Below are 20,511 nucleotides of genomic sequence, written 5' to 3'. Positions count from 1 at the left end.
CACACACCGTAATCATAATTTTAAGTGCACATTTAAGCAAAATCGCTAGTATTGTTGTTTTCTATGTAGCATTGTTATACATTAATATGTGAATGTTTCATGTCAATATAGAACATATAAACTAGGCTCTCTCAGTCCCTCCTCTGAAGACGCTCATCATCACACAAACTTTTCCCTTTGACCTTTCAGTTTAATTTTTCACTTTACGCATAATGCGCATTTCAACGCCTTGTCCCTTTTGTGAACTTTCCCAGATTTCATTGAACATTTTCTCTCTTTCACTTTCTTCATTTCTTCTGCTTCTTTTAGTCCAATTTCTCATTGATTTTGCATGCCCCCCATAATCCTAATAGACAGGCCAAAACAATTAATAGACCCATTAATATTTTAGCAAGTACCCCATTCCAAATGTTGGTAAACCAGCTCCCTACTCTGGCAATTCCTTTTCCAAATTTCTCCCAAACTCCAGGTTCCTTAAAATCTTTCAAATCTGCACTATCTCTAGTTAGGTTAGTAAGCATACCTCTAATCTTTTAACTATTGTCCGGAACGAACGAGCAACAATGACGCTCGTTGAGCAGCTTGCAGACCCCTCCACTCTTTGCTAAAAGAATGTCTAAAGCAAGCCGATTTTGTAGAGTCATGGCCCTTTCTGCAGCAAGTTCAGTGTCCATCAGGGGTATAGCCCATGTGAAATTTGTCAGCATGTTATCCACAATAGTAGACAACTTTTGAATCTTCATAGAATTCAAGATAACCCCTACTGAAGGGATTATAGCTCCAAATATATCACCAATGACAGCAGCCATTGATTCTCGTTTTTGCCTAACATGTAATTCAGACGTTTTAGGTATTTGTTTTAAGTCATCAATCTGTTAAATCTTTGGGAAAACTATTCCCAAATAACATGTCCCATACCATCCCTTAGGGAGACGGTAATAAGCATTAAGTCCACAAATGTAATAGATCCCAGGGATCGCTGGATCTTGTCCATTCAACATAAATGTCCACTTACTCTGAAACAAAAACACATGTCTGCATTCACTCGTTCCCACAAACAAATTGTCTTGCTCAGATTTTGGCCTATATATACAAAGCCTGCCTACATGTAATGCATCTATAGCTAATTTGCCTTGTGTTTTAATTGTGGTGTAAGCATAATCATTTGCATATAAGCGTTTCTCTAATCCTTTTTCTAATCTCTCTTTCAATGCTTTGCGTCTATCATCAGTGTGATCTAAAAAGCTTTTTCCTACAGGTGATAATAAGCAAGTAAAATTATTGCGATGGGCATAAGCAGTTCCAAATGTAAGCGTCGGCTCAAAGAATCCTCTATCTTTATATCATGTTCTTTAGCTAATTTGTTCAAGAATTCAATCACAGGCACAATAGAAAACACAACATTCAGATTTGAATAAAAGTATTGCACATGTTCTTGATTATAGAATCTTGTTAGTAGTAAACTACAGCTAATCCCGTAGGTTAAAGGAAGGCTATGGTAGGTAACCCCTTCTTGTACAGATGAAGGAATTTTGGTGCACACATAACAGTCTTTCGCATCCATGGTTTCCACATACTCATTTAGCAAGCGATAGAAGACATTAGTAGAAAGTTCCCCCTTTGAATTAGTTCCCTCATGCAAGTGTCTTGCATCCTGCTCATATCTTTCCCACGGTGCTAGTGTTGTAGTTTCAAGTTTTGAAGTAGCGTAAATAGTCTTTTTCTCCAACCACGGCATTCCCACAATCACTCCCACAATTATTATCGCACACACAATACCTATCATAAGGCTTAACCAACCACACACCTTACTCCCCTTGTTACTACCTCTATTATAAGCCATGTCTGTATAGAATCAGATAGCAGAATAATGATCAACTTGAGGATGATTTAGAACTTTTCTCTTGCTCTTTGCGTGTATTTACAGCGTCTTCACTCACTCCAGGGCCCCTTTGTCAAATCAGGTTAGCAGCTTGTCATAATCAGGTTTCTCAAAGTCGAATCCGGTTCTAGTGTCACATTCGGTAATTTATAAGTCTCTTTTCTCAGTTTTCAAATTTTGATTTTAACCAGGTCTCTCCTTTTGATTAGTTCAGGTACCGTAGTATTGGCTTGGTACTTCTCGATCAAAACAGAATGCTAGGAATTCTGGTTGCCATTCAGATGTTGTAGCATACGCCCATTCAGGACCTGTATATCTTCTGTTTGCGACTCTTTTTCTTTTCAATCTTCATTCACCTTGCTGTTTTCCTTCACTTAGGTCTTCCACTCGGGATGTATCGGTCTCCTCTATTATTGTTTCATCTGGTATGTTTCTTACTCTTAAGAGTGGTTTCTCTGGCCAGTTATCAACCTTATGCGTCTTCTTTCGATGTGTCTTTTCAGGACGCTGGACAGCACCCTCCTCTTGTGATATGGTGTTTTCACTTGATGGACCTGCAGCTGGCTCAGGGGATGCTGGCACACTCTGACCTCTTTCTATTATTTCTCCTTCTTCTTCTTCTTCCGGATCTGTACCAGGTTCAAGTTCTAACCCGTATCTGTCTACTTCTGGGAGAACCTCTCCTTGACTTAGTTCTCCTGCTGCCTCTACTGAGATAGGCACTCTGTCACCTTTCTCGAACTCATTCACTGTTTGAGGGACGAGGCTGTTCTCAGTGGGCCACCCTGCAGTCTTAGTTCCTTCTTGGCTGTTTTCTGGCCCTGAGACTTCTCTTCCTGGAACTGTTGTGCCGGAAACTTCAAGTTCCTCATCAGCAGGACACGTTACCTTCTTTGTGTGACTGGCATGTATCCAATTTGGAACTCCTGCACACTTCACGGCAGTGGTAGTTGTCAAGATTACTTGATACGGCCCTTTCCAGCGTGGCTCCAAACACGACTTTCTCACGTGCTTCTTGACAACCACCCAGTCACCGGCTTGTAGTGTGTGGCCTTGATCTCCAATCGGTGGCAATGTGTTAGCTTCTACCTGGTGAGAGAAAGAGCGAATCACATCAGCCAAACCTTTGCAGTAGTCCAACACCATATCATCTGTGATATTCACTAGAGCATTTGCAGGTACTGCTGGCAACCTCATAGCTCTACCCATGAGGATCTCATAGGGGGACAGTCCTGTTTTCTTGTCATGGGTGTTCCTCATTGACATCAGCACTAAGGGCAATGCATCTGGCCATTTCATATTGGTAGCTGCGCACATTTTTGCCATTCTCGATTTCAGAGTACCGTTCATTTGCTCTACTAGTCCTGATGCTTCAGGGCGGTAGCTACAATGCAGCTTTTGTTCGATGTCTAGTGCGGCACACAGGAGTTTAATCACCTCATCGTCGAAGTGTCTGCCCCTATCTGACTCTATAGAGACCGGAAACCCGAACCTTGGTATTAGTTCCCTTAGTATCAGCTTTGCAACTGTGAGACTGTCATTTCTACGTGTGGGGTAGGCTTCAATCCAGTGACTGAAAACACATACAATCATCAACACGTACTTCATTCCTCCACAAGCAGGCATTTCAATGAAGTCCATTTGCATTTTGCTGAACGGACCACCAGCTCTCCCAATGTGGCTCAAAGTTACCGCAGTTCCCTTTCCAGCATTCATCTGTTGACAGATGATGCACCTGTGACAGATAACCTCGGCAGCATGTGTGAATTTTTGGTTGAACCAGTCGATTTTAAATGACCTGATCATTGCATCTCTCCCAAGGTGAGCCTGTCCGTGGTATAGCCTGGCAAACTGGGACAGAAGGCTGTTTGGCAAGACTAATTTCCCTTCTTCTGAGACCCACAGATCATCGGCCCTCTGTACACATTGCATTCTTTGCCAGGATTGTTTTTCCTCTTTGCTAGCACGACCTTGTAATGTTTTTAACTCATCTATGGTATCGACCACCCTTAATGCAAGGTTCAAACATGTGTCGTTTTCAGTTTGCGGTAACAATTCCCAATGTTCCTTGAACGATATACAGTTCAATGCGCAAAATCTTGCGACTTGATCTGCATAACCGTTTCCCATGGACACAAAGTCTTGTGACTTAACATGAGCATTGCATTTCATCACGGCAATTTCAAGAGGTAACTGAATTGCATGTAACAAATCCTTTATTTGTTCACCATTTTTCACAGGAGAACCAGAAGAGGTCATGAAACCTCTCTGTGACCATAGTTGGCCAAAATCATGTACAATTCCAAATCCTTATCTGCTGTCAGTATAGATAATGACTCTCAAATTCACAGCTGCGTGGCATGCCTTAGTAAGGGCAATTCATTCTGCCACTTGTGCGGAAAACACTCTCTCGAGCCAAGAAGCTTCAATGATACCAGCTATAGTACACACAGCATAACCAGCTCTCAGTGTTCCAACAGAATCTCTTAAACAGGACCCATCGACAAACATGATACAGTCCTGAATATCTGGTCGTGGTTTAGTACACAATTCTGTTACCTCAAGACAGTCATGTTCGAATTCTTCCTCATTGTTAATTTCAGTATTTTCAACAGGAAGTGAAGTTGCCGGGTTCAATAGAGTACATCGTTTTAGTGAAACATTTGGTGACCCCAGTATGATTGTCTCATATTTGGTAAGACGAGCATTTGTCATGTGCTGAGTTTTGGTTCAAGTCAACAAGATTTCAACTGAATGCGTAACCATTACTGTTAGGGGGTATCCCATGATTATGCCTTCACACTGCGTAAGGCTCTGACCAACTGCTGTAACTGCGCGCAAACAACCTGGTAAGGCTGCTGCGACGGGGTCCAAGGTAGCTTAAAAATATGCTACAGGGCGATTTGCACCTCCATGGACCTGTGTCAAGACAGACAAAGAAGAAGCATCACGTTCATGACAAAACAGTAGAAAAGGCTTCGTATAATCAGGCATACCCAACGCTGGTGCCCTGCACATGCACTCTCTCAATTCCATAAATGACTCAAGCTCTTCTTTGGACAAAGCTATGGTATATGGCTCATCCTTGACCTCTTTGCCTGTTAGTTTTATCAAAGGTTTTGAGATGATCGAGAAGTTGGGTATCCACTGGCGACAGTAGCCCACCATTCCCAGAAACATCCTGACATCCCTTTTTGTCGTAGGAAGGTTCATTTGCAATATGGCTGTTATTCTTTCTTTTGATATTCTCCTAGACCCTCTTTCGATTAGATGCCCTAGGTATTTCACCTCTTTCTGACAGTATTGTAACTTTTTAGGTGACACCTTACGCCCATTCTTTCCCAAATGATTCAGTAAGGCAATGGTATCGTATTTACAGTTGTCCCTTGTTTTGGATGCAATCAGCAAATCATCGATGTACTGTACTAAAGTCGAATTGAAAGGCAGTACCAAGGACTCCAAATCCTTTTTCAATATCTGATTAAAGATGGAGGGTGATTCAGAAAACCCTTGAGGAATTCTGCACCAACTGTACACCTTATCCAAGAATTTGAAGCTGAACAAAAATTGGCTGCCCTCATGAAGAGGTATCGAAAAGAAAGCTTGTGACAGGTCTATAACGGTGAACCACTCAGCATCACATGGAACCTGAAACATGATTACTGCTGGATTGGGCACTATGGGGCAACATTTTACCACAATCTCATTTATTTTTCTCAAATCCTGCACAATTCGGACCTTCCCACTAGGCTTTTTCAAACCCATTATGGGAGAGTTACATGGACTGCTCAAAACCTCTTTCAGGACTCCTTGTCTCAGAAGATCTGCAATTATCTGTGACACTTCGATAAGAACATCTTGTGCCATATGATATTGTGGCACCTGAGGAAACACTGCAATCGCCTTTACCTGTACGTTAACTGGTTCCACGCCTTTTATTAGCCCTACTTCTTTTCCTGTCAGATCCCACACTTTCTCTGTTACTGTCCCCAGTAACTCGACAGGTAGATCAATCATGGTACGCATCGGGAACAAGGTGATTAAAGAATAATCCTCATTTGCCGTCCCTGTTTCTTCCTCTGAGAACTGACCTTCGTCTCCTTCATCGTCACTCTTTGTCTGCACTTAGATACCGTCATTGGAACAGGTAATCAAACATTTTGTCTTGCATAGTAAGTCCCTTCCCAGTAGGGATACTGGACTTGAATCGCAGACTACAAATCTATGTAGCCCTAGGAAGTTGCCGATCTCAACCTGTACTGGATCTGTAATCGGGTTTGTCAGGTATTGATTTGCTACTCCGACTACCCTTATGGCACGCCCCGAAAGTGGTAATTTCGGAACCTCTGCACTCCTGACTGTAGAGCGTGTAGCTCCAGTGTCGACCAAAAACGAGACTTTGTAGCCCATCACCTTTCCTTCCACATATGGACCCCTCTGATCCATCTCTAAGGATGCTGCAAGCCTGCACTCTTCGCTATCTTAGCTGTCATCTGACCACTCTCCATTCATGCCATTTTCACCTCGTAATGGGAATTGCTGTACTGTATTATTTTGACTCATTACCTGACCTGTGACCTGTTGAGGAAGCATCACCTGTTGCTGTCCCATCGGAGCCATTGGTAATTGCATTTGCTGTCTAGGTACCATCGGAACCTGCTGTTGTACTGGTTGCATTTGCGCTGGCTGAAAACGCGGCATTTGCATCTGTTGCATGGGCTGTACCCCTTGCATCTGTACCAAGTTATTTTGAAAATCCGGGTTCTGATGTCTCAGTTTTGGGCCTCTTACAATTTGCAATGTGCCGACATTAGTGCTTTGCTGAACACCACCTTCCTGCACCGCATTCGGGCACTCCCATTTCCAGTGTCCCACGCCCCCACACGCGTGACATGGTGACATCTTTTTTGCCCCTTGGACGTCATTTTGAACCACAACAGTATTCAAGTCTGGACCGCGATTCACAAACCCTCGACCTCTCGGCTGTACCTGAAACACACCATTCATCTGCAGTTGTTGCTGTATCATCTGTTGAACTCCATTTCCCTGTATTCCTGCCTGTGCAGCTCTTATCTGCATCACCATCACTTTTTCTTTCAGCTTTTTCTGCTTCAGCTCAATCTCATCACTACAGTATTTCGCATACTGCAACACTTCATCAATCGGCTTCGCTTGCCAACAAATCAAATGATTCTTAATCATCTGACTAACTTCTGGTCTCAGTCCTTCAACGAATCTAAACACAAGATGGATCATGTTCTTCGGTTCAATAGCCTCTGTACCGCTGAAATGTTTGAATGCCTTTAACAATCTCTTATAGTAAGCATGTATCGATTCCTTAACCTCTTGAGAGGTCAAGCTTCTGCCAATCAGTCACCTTCGGCGACTCCTTTTGTTTCAAAAACTCAATTACCTTATGATAGTACTTCATCACCTCTTCAGAGGGTGCTCCTGTCACCTTATCCCTTGCTGGCTCCTTCGTCGGCCAATTTACCCCTCTCTTGTATTCGAGCCACAAATCAGGCGGAACAATGATCTCAAACAAGGTATTCAAGTCCTCCCAAAGACACTTTGCAAGTTTCACAAACCTGTCTGTCTGGTGATACCACTCGATCGGTTTTTCCATCAATCTGGGATAATCATTAGTAAAGGATAGGATGTCTCCCCTGGACCATGGTACATGAACTAAGACACCACCAGCTGTTTCTCTCATGGGTAGTATTTTTACCGATTCCACATCGGGTGAAGTTTTGGCTTGATTTGACCCTGGACTGTCACCTTTTTCTTTATCTCTTTTCTTTGCCCATCTGCCTTCCCAATTTTCTAGTGCACCCCAAATTTGCACACTTTGTAACAATTCTTTTAAATGTGCCTTCATTCCCGCAGACCTCATGTGCTCAAAATCTTTGGAGTCAAAATCTAATCTGTAACTTCTTTTCAAATGTTTAGTGTTTTCGATATCAATATTGTATTTATCTGCTAGGTTCGCTAATCTCTGATGCACCTTGCCTACTTCCTTGGTAATCTTAGGGCACAGGAATCTCAATTCTGCTTCCGTGTATGACTCCAATCTATTTACTCCCATTGTACCTTCCACTAATTCAGCAGCTTCTGCCCCCAATCTTACAAGATTTAGGTACTCATCTTGCCTTTCTTTTTCCGGATCGACTGTAGTCACTGTAGTCTTTTGTGAAGTATAAGTCTTTTCTAGCCATTCATTTAGCTGTTGCACTGTAAAACCCTGCAGTGAAATGTTTCCTGCATGTATCATTGGCGACTGTGAGGCGTTCGTACTCATCGTTTGTGGAGTCAAAACCCCTAGCCCTGCTTGACGCATTGCTTCTATGGGTGCTCCCACTGGGCTAAGGTCTATTAAAGACCTTGGCTTTTCAACTGCTTGGTCTCCCGGGGCCATTATCTGGGAAGTTCCTATAGACCATCTTCTTATCATATCTTGGGTCATTACTCCCTGATCACATATGCCAGTTTTGCCTTGAGCATACAATGGCACTGGTGGACCGACAGTAATTGGCAACGATATGGCGGCAGGTGTCTGACCTGGTCCCAAACTCTGTGGAGCAGTAACTCCATAGTTCTGTCCAAAGTACCCGGGACAGGCACTAATGGTGGACCAGCTACTGGGTTATACCCTGGTACCAGTTTTGGTTGCGGCTGGGACAGCAATTTCAGAGTTGACTCAATTTGCACTAACTTTGATTTCGTATATATCCGGTCTGGCGGCACTATCAGATTTGTAGTAGTCTCAAGTACAGGAACGTCTGGGTAGATTCTCTGTATCTGCGGTGGAGGTTGCAACTGTATCGGCATGTCTGGTGCAGTGGGTACACTGACACCATTCTGTATCAAAACCGTATCACTAGTCTGTACCGTATCAGCAACTCCCTTCTCCTGCGTCTGGTTCCCAGGATCCATGCTAGTGCTTGGAGCACTATCGCTCACCGCATAGGGTGGCGGGCGATCATGTAATATTCTGTCCATGAATTCCTCATCATCTGAATCATCTTCCTCTTCCCAAGGTCTTTTATTCTCTTTAGATTTGTTTGAATCTTTATCTGATTTACAGGAGGCTTTTTTTCCCTGTGTTTCTTCTCCCTGCGCTATCGCTGGGAACAATTTCAATCCGTCAACAATTCCCCTTCTCCACATTTTATTCTCATCATCCCATCTAGCCTCTGCATAAGATTTTTCTGCCCTTTTTAGTCTTCTCTGGAACTTTTCTTCCCTCTGTTTAAGAGCCATTAGATCCCAAACCGCTAGAGCCTCATACTGAGCTGGCCTCTGAGGTGGTTTCTGTACACTTAACATCCACCTCAAATTCTCTAGCACCCTCGTATTGAACGTCCCATGTTCTGGGAACGCTAAACATCCCTCTTTCTCTATTAATTTGCGCCACTGTTTCATCCATAAACATGGCGTGACACCTTTCTCTTCCATCACTATATAAGCTGGAGTACCCTTGGGTGGTGTAGGCTCCCCAAAGTTCATTTTGCGATTTTCTCTTAATTGTATTTAGTCAGAAAGTGACTTAGTTCCCAGGACACTCTTCACCCACCTTTCTCAACCTATTGCCTCTCATGGATGGCAGCCAATCCGTGCGCGACCCCTCTCGACAACCGACCTCTCTCAGCGCGGCACCACTGACGTCACACTCACACACTGCAGCTGAAAAAGTCTTGCAGGTCGTCCACTCCTCATTGAATCCACACAAACTAATGCAAATTATTGCGAGCACCTTAAATGACAGTCACAAATCTGTCGGTTTACTACAGGAAGGGTAACACATTCGCTTCAGAACTTTACAGAGATTTCACTTGAAGCCTCGGCTGCTACTTTCTCCTTATCAGCTCCCGCATACGCAAGCAGAATTCGACCCACAAATTCTACTCTCGACTTGTCAATGGCTTGTCCTAGTGCACTTTAGAATTCGCCAAATCTCCATCGAAGGTCTCACACATACATTTCGACTCAGACTTGACTTGTCAACCACGCCCGATTGACCTATTAAACTGCACAGATTACAACATAAACTCAAGTGTCTCCTACACTTGTCAATATACTCCGAGTCTTAGACCACGACGGGTCCGTACATAAACAACCAACCACGTGGATAATTTTGAGCACAAAGCGCCACATTCACATGAAGTACGCCGACTTCCCTACTCTCGTACTGCGGAGTACGCCCACTCCTACTAAAACAACATTTACCTAACCTAAATACCCGCAGATTTCACAATCACTTGCAAAAAGGTGTAAGCTGAGCAAGCGCAAAAAACCCTAAACCACACACATTATGGCACCGAGAACATCCCCATCTCACTTAGGCAGGCTCTGAGGTCCCGGGAAAGTCATGGCGAATTTAGAAACCCATCATACCTCCAATTTGCATTATCACAGAAAAACAAATTAAACAATGATTCTAAGTCCTAGGGCCCCCAAGGGCCAAAACCGTCGCTCTGCTACCAGAACTGATAACGCGTCCTTTTATGTTAATTTATTACACATTAGGACTCGTTTTAGGCCAATGAATCTTGTGACCCAGTGGAGAGACACCGTAGGGCAAGATAACTGATCAATATGTCAAGCAATATATCAATAATGTCATCAATATTTACCACCACAATGCACCTTACTTTGGTTAAAGACATTAATCAATTTGTTGACGCAACCATGACCTTTCAGCCATGAATAACCACACCTTTAATAGAATTTTTATGAATTTTATTCCCTATTGATTACAATCTACGAGCAAAAGAGTTTATCTCAATACCAAGAAGCATAATAGCATAGTCACGATATGGCAACTGGGATAAGATTTCATTAATGCAAGAATCACAAACATCAGAACATAGCACGGCGTAAACATAGATCAGAACACAGCAGATGTCATATGCGTCTCAATTCAGCATAGCATGATATCAGTTGTTTGTCTATTTGCGTCAGTCTAAATGAACTCCTATCCTAACCACTGATTAGCATTAGCATGTTGGGCTTCATGCAAAAAAAATTAGAACACCAATTTGGAAAACATCTAGCTATGGTCTCTATCAAAATGAGCAGTTGGTACCTAGAAAGGAAAAGCAAACAGACAAATTACAAACTGCATTGTCATAATTACCCTCCAAGGATTAGGTCAGCACACAGGATCAGTCTTCGTCTTCAGGACATAAGTCAAACGCCATCATTCTAGACTCAACTAAAGGCACAGGGGACACTTCCCTCATAAGGAGGAGAAATGTAAAATGGGCAGTCTATGGGTAAAGATGGTTCAATAAGTCTCAAAGTCACCAAACAGAGTGACAGAGTTTCTGGATAAAATCGATAGCATTCCCTACCTAGTTCTAATGACCCTCCTGTGACATGGGTTTTTATCCCTTTTCGTAATACATTCCCCCTAGATTCTATTGGACATTTACTATACCCCACTATCATTAACCTATCAAATTAAACATTAGGTAATCCCAATTGTCACCCCACATTTATCCATAACATTTTGATTGGTCTTCATAATTGACATCTTCGGAAGTGGCACGTCCCGTGTTACTTCATAACTTGGCACGTCTTCTCGGGTCAGCAGTTCCATTGTCCATTGGTCTAAACGTCCTTGTACATTACATTAATCTACATTTGTTTCAATTTGTTATACAAAACTTAAACCAAGGCACCAAATATGCGCTTGGGAACCGAATTACAAAGATACATTCATCTTCCAAGTTGAAGAAACAGAACATTTGCAGGGTCATGACCCTTTGAGAGTCAGCACACTGGAAAACAGAAAAATGCATTTAATATGAGAGCTAAACAGCTAAAAACCCACAGCTCACGCTAACTTAAGGCCTATAAGATTTTTCAATATAAATGCAATATCGTAAATGTTAATATAAACTTGATTAATCATAACATGAACAATTGTACTCATCATTGTTAGTTTGCGTATACATTGGTGACCACACACCGTAATCATAATTTTAAGTGCACATTTAAGCAAAACCGCTAGTATTGTCGTTTTCTATGTAGCATCTTTATACATTAATATGTGAATGTTTAATGTTAATATAGACCATATAAACTGTGCTCTCTCACATACATGCTGTTTTACTGACGTGGGCCTAGAAGCAAAGAGGCCTTTAGAGGGTACCCTAACCGTGTGCCACCTACAAAGTGGTGCACAGCTAGCTTGAAACCACCTCTGTCTTTCACTGCTGTGTTCTCATTGGGGAGTGTATATTCTGTTTGTGCATGGAGATGCACAGCCCCAGCCATCAGTAGGGTGCTTGCACAGCGCAGACTAAGACCATGCACTTCATGATTTAAGGTGCTCAGCTTAGCAAATATGCTATGGTGTCTGGTGCAAGCAAGAAAAACGATTCCCTTGACTTTTGGTGTGGGAGTACAATAAAGCAATAGACCCTCAGGGCTTTGGGCCCCAGTGCCACTGGACCCTCTGTACCAATGGTAGATATGCCCCTAGTGATACGCCTCCTATTTATTTTAATTCTCTGGCTTCAAATCAGGTTTAGAGCTCAGAGAAGCTGCCTTCTTGTCACTTGCCTTCTTTCTCCCCGATGGTGTTCCCAGTCTGAAGGGTAAACCCAAGCTCGCTTGATGAAACATACCATGGCTATCCTGATATGACAACTGCTTATACACATTAGCTATCATGTTTAGGCAGAATATCTTAGAGCGTGCTCTCGTGAACAAGTCATAGGGAAATATAGTAGTTTACTTCCATTATTTATTTTCATTTAAATAGGAAGTCCCTTTCTACGAGGGTAAGGTGTGATAAAAGTCTTACAACCAGGAGCACTACGGTATAGATTAGAAGTATTTGACACATATTTGACACATACGCGAGCGTTGGGGTTCGTTTTCTGCAGCTCTGTTGGCTGCTTTCCTTTCGCAGCGCTGGAGTTTAATCAATTTCCACGGTATTCACCTTTTTTTCTATTTTGATAAGCAAAGGTGAAAAGCAGCGGGAAAATGTACTGCCCCGAACATCGGGAATTTATTACTAGTGATGTGATTTGGTTACATTCCTAATGGCCCCATTTATAGTTAGGAGGACTGGGTGTTCAGCCATAGATTGTGTAGAGCTCTCTCCCTTCCAAAGTTTTGGTTACCCTAACACACTAAGTGGTGGATAACTCCTTGGTTTCCAGTTAATGCGCTTAAGCAATTGCAAACCCTTCAACTGGTGGCAGTGGTGGCAATGGCGCCAGTGGCATAATGCAAAATGGTGGACCACACCTGTATAGTTGGGCTGCAGTGGCCTGTGTTGGGCCATTTTACAAGGAGTGGCCGACCCCGGCAAGAAAAGTGAGAAACGCCCCTGACTTAAAGGAGAAAAACACCTTGCACCTGATGGGCATTTTTTCTTTTCTTTTTTGGAGACAAATATGTGCTTTGTACAGTGTGCTCTCGAAAAGCAAAAGAGAATTTTAACATTTTGAGTGGGCCACTTCAACATGGTGGCCTAAACTTTATTCCCCACACCTCACTTAGACGTGATGGGACCACTGATTTTACTTTTAGGGTCACCAGCTGTTCTGCTGTTGGAAACACCCTCACAGCAGCAAAACAATCAGCTAGAATGGCAAGGAGGCAGGAGGCGATTTACCACAAAAAGCCCAGCATGCTTCGAGCCAAGTCTACATAAAATAGTTGAAAAGTGATATTTGTCAAACATGTAAAATATATGTAGTTTACTTTAAAGGGAAATATTGTTTTTTTTTCTGAACACACTAAAACCATTTATTCTTCCTAATTAGTCACAACGTTGTATCTATTCTTGATTCATCATGTGCAGTGGATGTGAACAAGGGTATATGAGATGCCCAGTGCACCCCAATTACAATTTTTATTTACTAGCCAGATGGATGGCAGGGGGCGTTTTCCTTGCTTCCGTTACATGTGCTATGACTTTACTCATCAAGCCCTGTCTAATGGCATATTCATTTCTGTTTCAGAAATGAATATGCCTTTACTCGTCTGACTGGTTTTCATTCACTTTATCACAGACTTGGCAATATATGTGTTTTTTATACCAAGTTATGGTTACAGTATGAGTTGCAGTCTAGTAAGTATTCATGAAGCCACATGTATTGTGCCTAAAATTAACTTTTTGTTGTGTTTATATTCATTTTATTCAAGCACCAATGGAAATGTGCACACATAATCACTGTATTTGTGTTGCTTAAAGTATTATCATAAACAAATCCTGCCTCATGCTTTTTGAGTTTGGACATGTTGACATAATATGATATACAGGGATGTAACTGTAAGGGACAGGGGGTGAGCTTTAAAGATCTGAAATGCATACTGCCTCTGTAGCCCATATTACATTACAACATACATCCAATTATACAATAGATAGTACATGTTACAATATAATATTTATAGGGATAATGTGCACATAATTGAACTTATCAGAGGTTTACCATCTTCAAAAAGCTGTTTTAATTCTGCTTATAGTTTCTTAAGGGATTCCAAATATTTTAAAACCTCTTGTGGCAGTTGTGTTACTCTTATTCTAATCTATGACGTTAAAATAGAACATTTCACCATTTTATACCCTATAATACATGCATGGTCCCAAATACAAGTTATAACTTTCTAACCTTAACAAAGTTAACATTTAAAATATATAGCAGCCTTATAGTATTTCTTGATTACTTGTTAATGAAGGAACCCATATGTCTAATTAAGTAAATTGGTTTTGAGAATGTTGTCTATTGTTAGAGGTTTAATTTACAGTTCCATCACTTCCAATTTGGTGTGCAGAATACTAGATGAATTAAATACAACAAAAGAACTAAAACTCCATTATTTGCAGCTTTAGATGTACACCATAAATGTCATAACATTTTCCTTTAAAATTCAGCATCGAAACAGTCCTGATTTCTTTTCAATTTCTAGTACTTGACAGCATTCGATTGTAATATTACATTTTTATTTGATAACATCCATTCACTGATGTGGTTACTCTCAATATGCACAAATTTGTGGCGGACACATTGGATGCCTGTACTGGATTTGAATTTGAATCATTACCTGACATACTTTTCATGAAAATGAGCATTTGGTTACAATTGGGGCCACTAAGACTAAGCAATTCATTGGCTGCAGCTTTTTCTACATAATATGAAATTAATCAAGATCTGCGGCAAAGTCCCCCATCGCCAGCCCAACAAGGATCATGCCAAATGATAAAACATGCCACCTTTGAGTGGGAGAGGGCTTTTGCTTCTATGGGCAAATGCTCCTCGTGACATATGGTATTCTTGGCTCTTAATATATTAACTTGAACCCTATATTCGAACAGTATTCACTATTGAATTTATTCTGTTATACAGAAGATTGTATACTGGACTGTCTAAATCTCCATGACCTTCCATGTTCATGGCTCTTTAGTAATACACATTGGAAAACTTATAGTTGAATTGACATTTTACTTCAAGATTTAAACAAAATTCTGGCACTTTAGATGATATGATCAATTAGTTCCAAATGGTCCTCAAACATGGGCAATGAGACGTTATCTCACTTTTAACATAACATATAGGAAATAATAATAATTTAACTATGGTATCTTTTCTTGCTTATAATGCATAGTATTGTGCTTTGTACTGTTGCATTTGATCATAATACTAACCCAAGCTTTTTTCAGCCTTCCAAGCCCCCATTGGCTGTTCTACCTGTGCAGCTGATCAGTACTGCAATATTGACACCGGAACGTGTGACTGTGACCTCTCCAAACATGAGCCTTTAGGTAATGTATAAAATAGAGCAATCACATAACTGCCTATTAAATCTCTCAATTTGAAATAATGTTTTGCAATATGCTAAAGCCATATAGATTGATACTGAAGGCAAGGTTGCAATTACAAGATTGTTCATCCACTGGAAGGGGTTCTGAGAGTCCAGAAGACTGAGGTTTTCAAATTAAAATGTTCCATTGGTCAGAACTGAGGGGTTTGCCCAGCAAGGTCTCAAACTTCTCCCCTGGTATACTCCAGAACAATAAATGTAAAAGCTTTTCCAAGGATATAATTAAAGGGGAGGACAGGGTGATGAGTGCAAAAATCTGGACTAGACTCAACCAGAACAAAAGTGTGGACATCACAGCCACAGACGTATAGTGAGGGAACCATTGTAGGATACATATTGCAGAACATATCAGAACATATGATTAATTTTAGAACTGACCACCCCTTCCAACATCAACTTGTATAAGAAAAGTTGTTTCAGGTCTTATCTGCTTTTCCAATATGAGTGGCTGGGATACAACCCTCAAACATGGAAGAAGCAGGATGGAGAACTGCCATACAAAAAAATAAAAAAAGGGAAAAACAAGCACAAAACTCCAGCAAGACAAAGCAAACGTGAGGAGCAAATTGAGCGTAAACTGCTGTGAGAGGCAAAAACCTTACAATATACCAAAGTTGTTTGGCAAGTTGTTCTTGGCTAACTTTATAGATCCAGAACATTTCCAGTGCTAGTTTCCCCTTGACCTGTAACTCCTGAGCTCCACCTTTAACCCGTTTCCAAGTCTCTGCAGACATATTCTTACATGCTTCCACCATCCCGCTGCTCTAACATCCCGCTGCTCTAACATTCTAAGTACAGCACTTTCTGGTGTTCTAGTTCTAAAACTAAATGAAAATCTTGAGCTCTGTTGTGACTGGAATTGAATCCTTACCCAAATACATCATGATTACAATCTTAGAAACCTAGAGTGTCTAATTAGAAATGTGGCTCAAAAATGTGAAACACTGCTGATTTTCTACACTTCCAGTAAAAGAATACACAATTCGGATTCATTTGTTTTGTAAATGCATTGATTATTTATAATTTCTGATGGAATCTTTTCACTTTATAAAATCTTCACAACTTTGCATACCCCTTTTTGTTCTTCACAAGGACATTTGTCTTGCTTTCAGGTGGTTTCAGCCTTTTGATTAATTGCTATGCTGATTTTATGGAAGCAGTCCTGACCACATGCCAGCTGGAGAAAGACATGTACGACCCCAACACCTTACACCTCACGGATCGTGACTGCCAAGGAGAAATAAGTATCAATGGACCTCAGGCCTTGGTCCTACTCCGCACTACAAGCACGAATGAATCATGTGGCAACATTTTATCGGTGAGACAGTGAAGGGATTTAAAACAGAAAGCAAGTACTAGGGAATAAGAAACCAGTCCTTAAAATACAGTCTTGGCTTTATGTGGTATTTGATGAAATATAACTCAAAAATCAAAGGGTTACAAAATCTTATTATATTGCATGGTAACACAAATGTGCATTGGATTTGTAATGATTCAGGAGCCACTTTATGGGTGGTTAACCTCTTGGTGTATGTGTCAGCTGTGACATCAAAGCATATAAATAATTCTCCCAGCAAAGTGCAAGGTTTAAATTAATTTTCCTAAAATCTACAGGCACATGATTTCAATTCATAGATGAGGTGTTGGCAGATGGTCTAATTGATATGTTTTCCAGACTTGAATAGCCTCCATGGCCTAACTTACTAGTGGGCTGGAACACTGAGAATCCTGAGAAAATCCACGTTTGCACAGGGATCGGAATTGTAAATTATGCTGAGTTTATCACGCCCAATAATTAGACCCCATCTGCACCCTCTGGTAGGCCTACTTGCCAGAATTTAACATGGAAAGACACCCAATAATTACTAGGACAAGCAAATGTATCTGCAGTCAAAAGGGCATATGTAGATATTTTGCTTTGTTGAAAACGGATCATCAAAGCTGAGACTCCTTGACACAAAACAATCTGTCTTCTTAGTATTTGCCTGTTTTTCTTTGCTGGATTGGGTATTAAAGAAGCCCAAGTCCTTGATGTTCTGGAAGGGTACTACATTAAGGATATTGTAGGCAGCTGTATTGAACTACCACCACAAGAGACCACACAATGGCACAAGATTGCAAAGAAAATGCATAATATTATCACTGTTGCTGTGGTGAGGGATAGTGGCCAAATAGCAAAATATAGTTTTTCACATCTCTTTAAATATCCTCACCCTGGAGCTGTTTAAATATGCTGAGCCCTGTGGATCTCTGATTGCTCAGTGTTTGATAGATGTTTGGTGATCTTTGTAGGGGTATTCATATTGGCATTAAATAATTTTAAGGAATGCCCCTGAAGCCTCCCCTACTACTACTTCAAGGATACACTAAACAAGTACTGGAACTGGGGAGGGGGAGCAGATAATCTGACTTTACTTATATCTCTTGGATCATTGTTTACTACATAGCTCAGCAAGTTTAGGACACCTTCTATTGATCAACTTTTGCACAGATATGGTTTCTTGTTACATTTTGGTATAAAAATAATAATTGCAGTGAATGTGGAATGCAATGTGAAATCTGTAAAAAAAAAAGTGGGGGTTGGAGCGTTACCTTCTTGTCTGACTCAGACTACTGACACTGTGAAAAATTCAATCAAAAGAAATAAACTTCTACCAGCTGCTAAGCAAACAAATGGTTCAAAAGTCATCTTCCTACAGTAATAAGGTACAGGATCTTAGAGGTGCTGGAGAAAATCAAACTCATTAGAGAACTTGAAATGCAGACGAGGGCCAGTATTACATATTGGGTGCACTGTCCTTGCTTGCACCATGACTCACCTATAAGCAAGTGTGCCATGGTGCAGAGGCAGTACACTCTCTTAGAATGATTATGCTGGCTCCAGTGCAGCCACAAACTCACCTCTGAATACAGCTTCATGAGCTCCAGCGCTATCAGTCTTACAGAAGGGGGTCGCATGAGCATCTGCAGCCCCTTCTGTAATACCATAGTGCCCCGGTGGTGCAAAAAGTGGGTGCACACTACTGTAGCATGCGTATATCTCGCACCCCCGCATGCAGAGTTCTCTCATCAACAATCTTTTTGCAAACGTTGCAGTGATATTATCAATGATGTCATAGACGATGTCATGATTGATGTAATATGTGGAGTAATTAGCAGTGCATGGCGAGGGCATGATCGATCTGTGTCTCTAGATATACATACATATGTTTTATTTATTAACTAGGTCCTAACTATAACTGCCTACTGGCACAAAAAGCGAGACAGAATTTTGATGGATTTAGTTGGACATTTTTACGGCGCATTCTGTGAAGTAGTTCATATATTGGAGCTGTAATCTAATTAGGAAACATTTGAAAATCGCTTGGCTGCCATGTACCTCCATCTCATGTGTTGTATCATTTATGACTCCTGACTTTTTTATTTTTAACACATTCTGCACTAGTCATGTTTTGCTTAACAATTTAAGGATCGGTTCAAATATTCTGGCATGCAAAGTGTTGTCTGTTAGTAGCCTAGGATTGCATGAAGGAATCAAGTCGGTCAAGAGGCAACTTCACACTATGATACTTGGTATCAATAATTGCTAACAAAGTATTTGATTCAATAATTGCTAACAAAGTGGTGCACCGCCAATGCAGTTTTCATTATTAGGTTTTTATAACCTATTGAGCTCCTTTGCAGCAGGTGCTTTGGTGGAGTTGCACACTATAGATACCTGAATATTTTATTCTTGGATGGTTGGGACCTTATAGGGATTAATGCATTTCCTATGGGCCTGCTGCACCCTGTTGTTGTATAGTGTCACTTGGTAAAAAGAAGAATTGTACCAGAACTGATAAAATGGACCAAAAACTTCACCTGTGATCTAGTGAATGAAAAGTTTTTTTTTTATCACTTTCCCAAAGTGGATAACATTTGGGAGAATTTGAATCAGATTAGATTTCATAAAGGCCCTTTAGTCTCCTGTCTATTTAAAGTGAGCAGAACCAGTCCCCTAACATGGCACACCTAGGTATTTGGCCGGGACAGCAAGTGTTGAGAGACACAAAACCCCTTTCAGCCTCTGAAACTCTCACATGCCAAATTAATGTGCTTAATAATTATGTATGCCTAGTTCTAGTCTCTTCCTTGTTTAGGAAATAAGAAAATTAGGTCATTATGTGACATATGTGCTTTTTACTGGCTCATTTGATTCTCATAAACATAAGATCATAATGTCTAGTGTCACAGTTGGAAAAGTACCCAGTAGACCACAATTTCTCCAGCTCAATCCTAGGGCACACCTCCCCCAATTTACCCTCTAGGTGAAGTATCTAACAAAAGTACCATCGGATCACATCATCTTTAATTTCACCACTGGACAGCATCACCTCCAATATAAGCAATGGGCACAGTCACCTACACCTTAAGACCACATGACCTTCAAATTAGCAGCTAGACCAACTCCTCTTCAGCTTAACCACCATAACACATCTTCAACTTAACAGCTAGACAACATCACCCAATTAGGAAGTACAAATCTTTCCCATTGTAGCCCAACGCAACAACTAGATTAAATTTGCTATGTAATTTGTAAGCCACATCTCCACTGCAACAACGGGACCACATCACTTCCAATGACACCACTAAACTGCTTTACTTCCAACTGAACTAATGCACCATGTCTCCAAAATAAGCAGTAGGTTACACTCTCGCCATCTTATTAATTTGGTCACATCACCGCTATTGTAACAAACCATCTCTTTTGCACTGTTTCCAGAAGATCAGAATTATGATAGAAT

The 20,511-nt window shown here is 41.1% G+C and overlaps 1 protein-coding gene across 1 annotated transcript in view; it reads left to right on the top strand.

Annotated features, from left to right (window-relative positions):
- The window catches only part of LOC138284835 (pancreatic secretory granule membrane major glycoprotein GP2-like), a 198,540-nt gene that overhangs the window by 39,266 nt on the left and 138,763 nt on the right, over positions 1-20,511 (top strand). The window contains exons 3-4 of the mRNA XM_069224024.1: positions 15,567-15,668; positions 16,840-17,045. Coding sequence (XP_069080125.1) covers positions 15,567-15,668; positions 16,840-17,045 — 308 coding nt within the window. The remainder of the gene's footprint in view (positions 1-15,566; positions 15,669-16,839; positions 17,046-20,511) is intronic.

This window comes from Pleurodeles waltl, chromosome 3_1 (genome assembly GCF_031143425.1).
Source record: "Pleurodeles waltl isolate 20211129_DDA chromosome 3_1, aPleWal1.hap1.20221129, whole genome shotgun sequence".
NCBI classification, from domain to species: domain Eukaryota; kingdom Metazoa; phylum Chordata; class Amphibia; order Caudata; family Salamandridae; genus Pleurodeles; species Pleurodeles waltl.
This window is presented reverse-complemented; position numbering and strand designations above follow the sequence as displayed.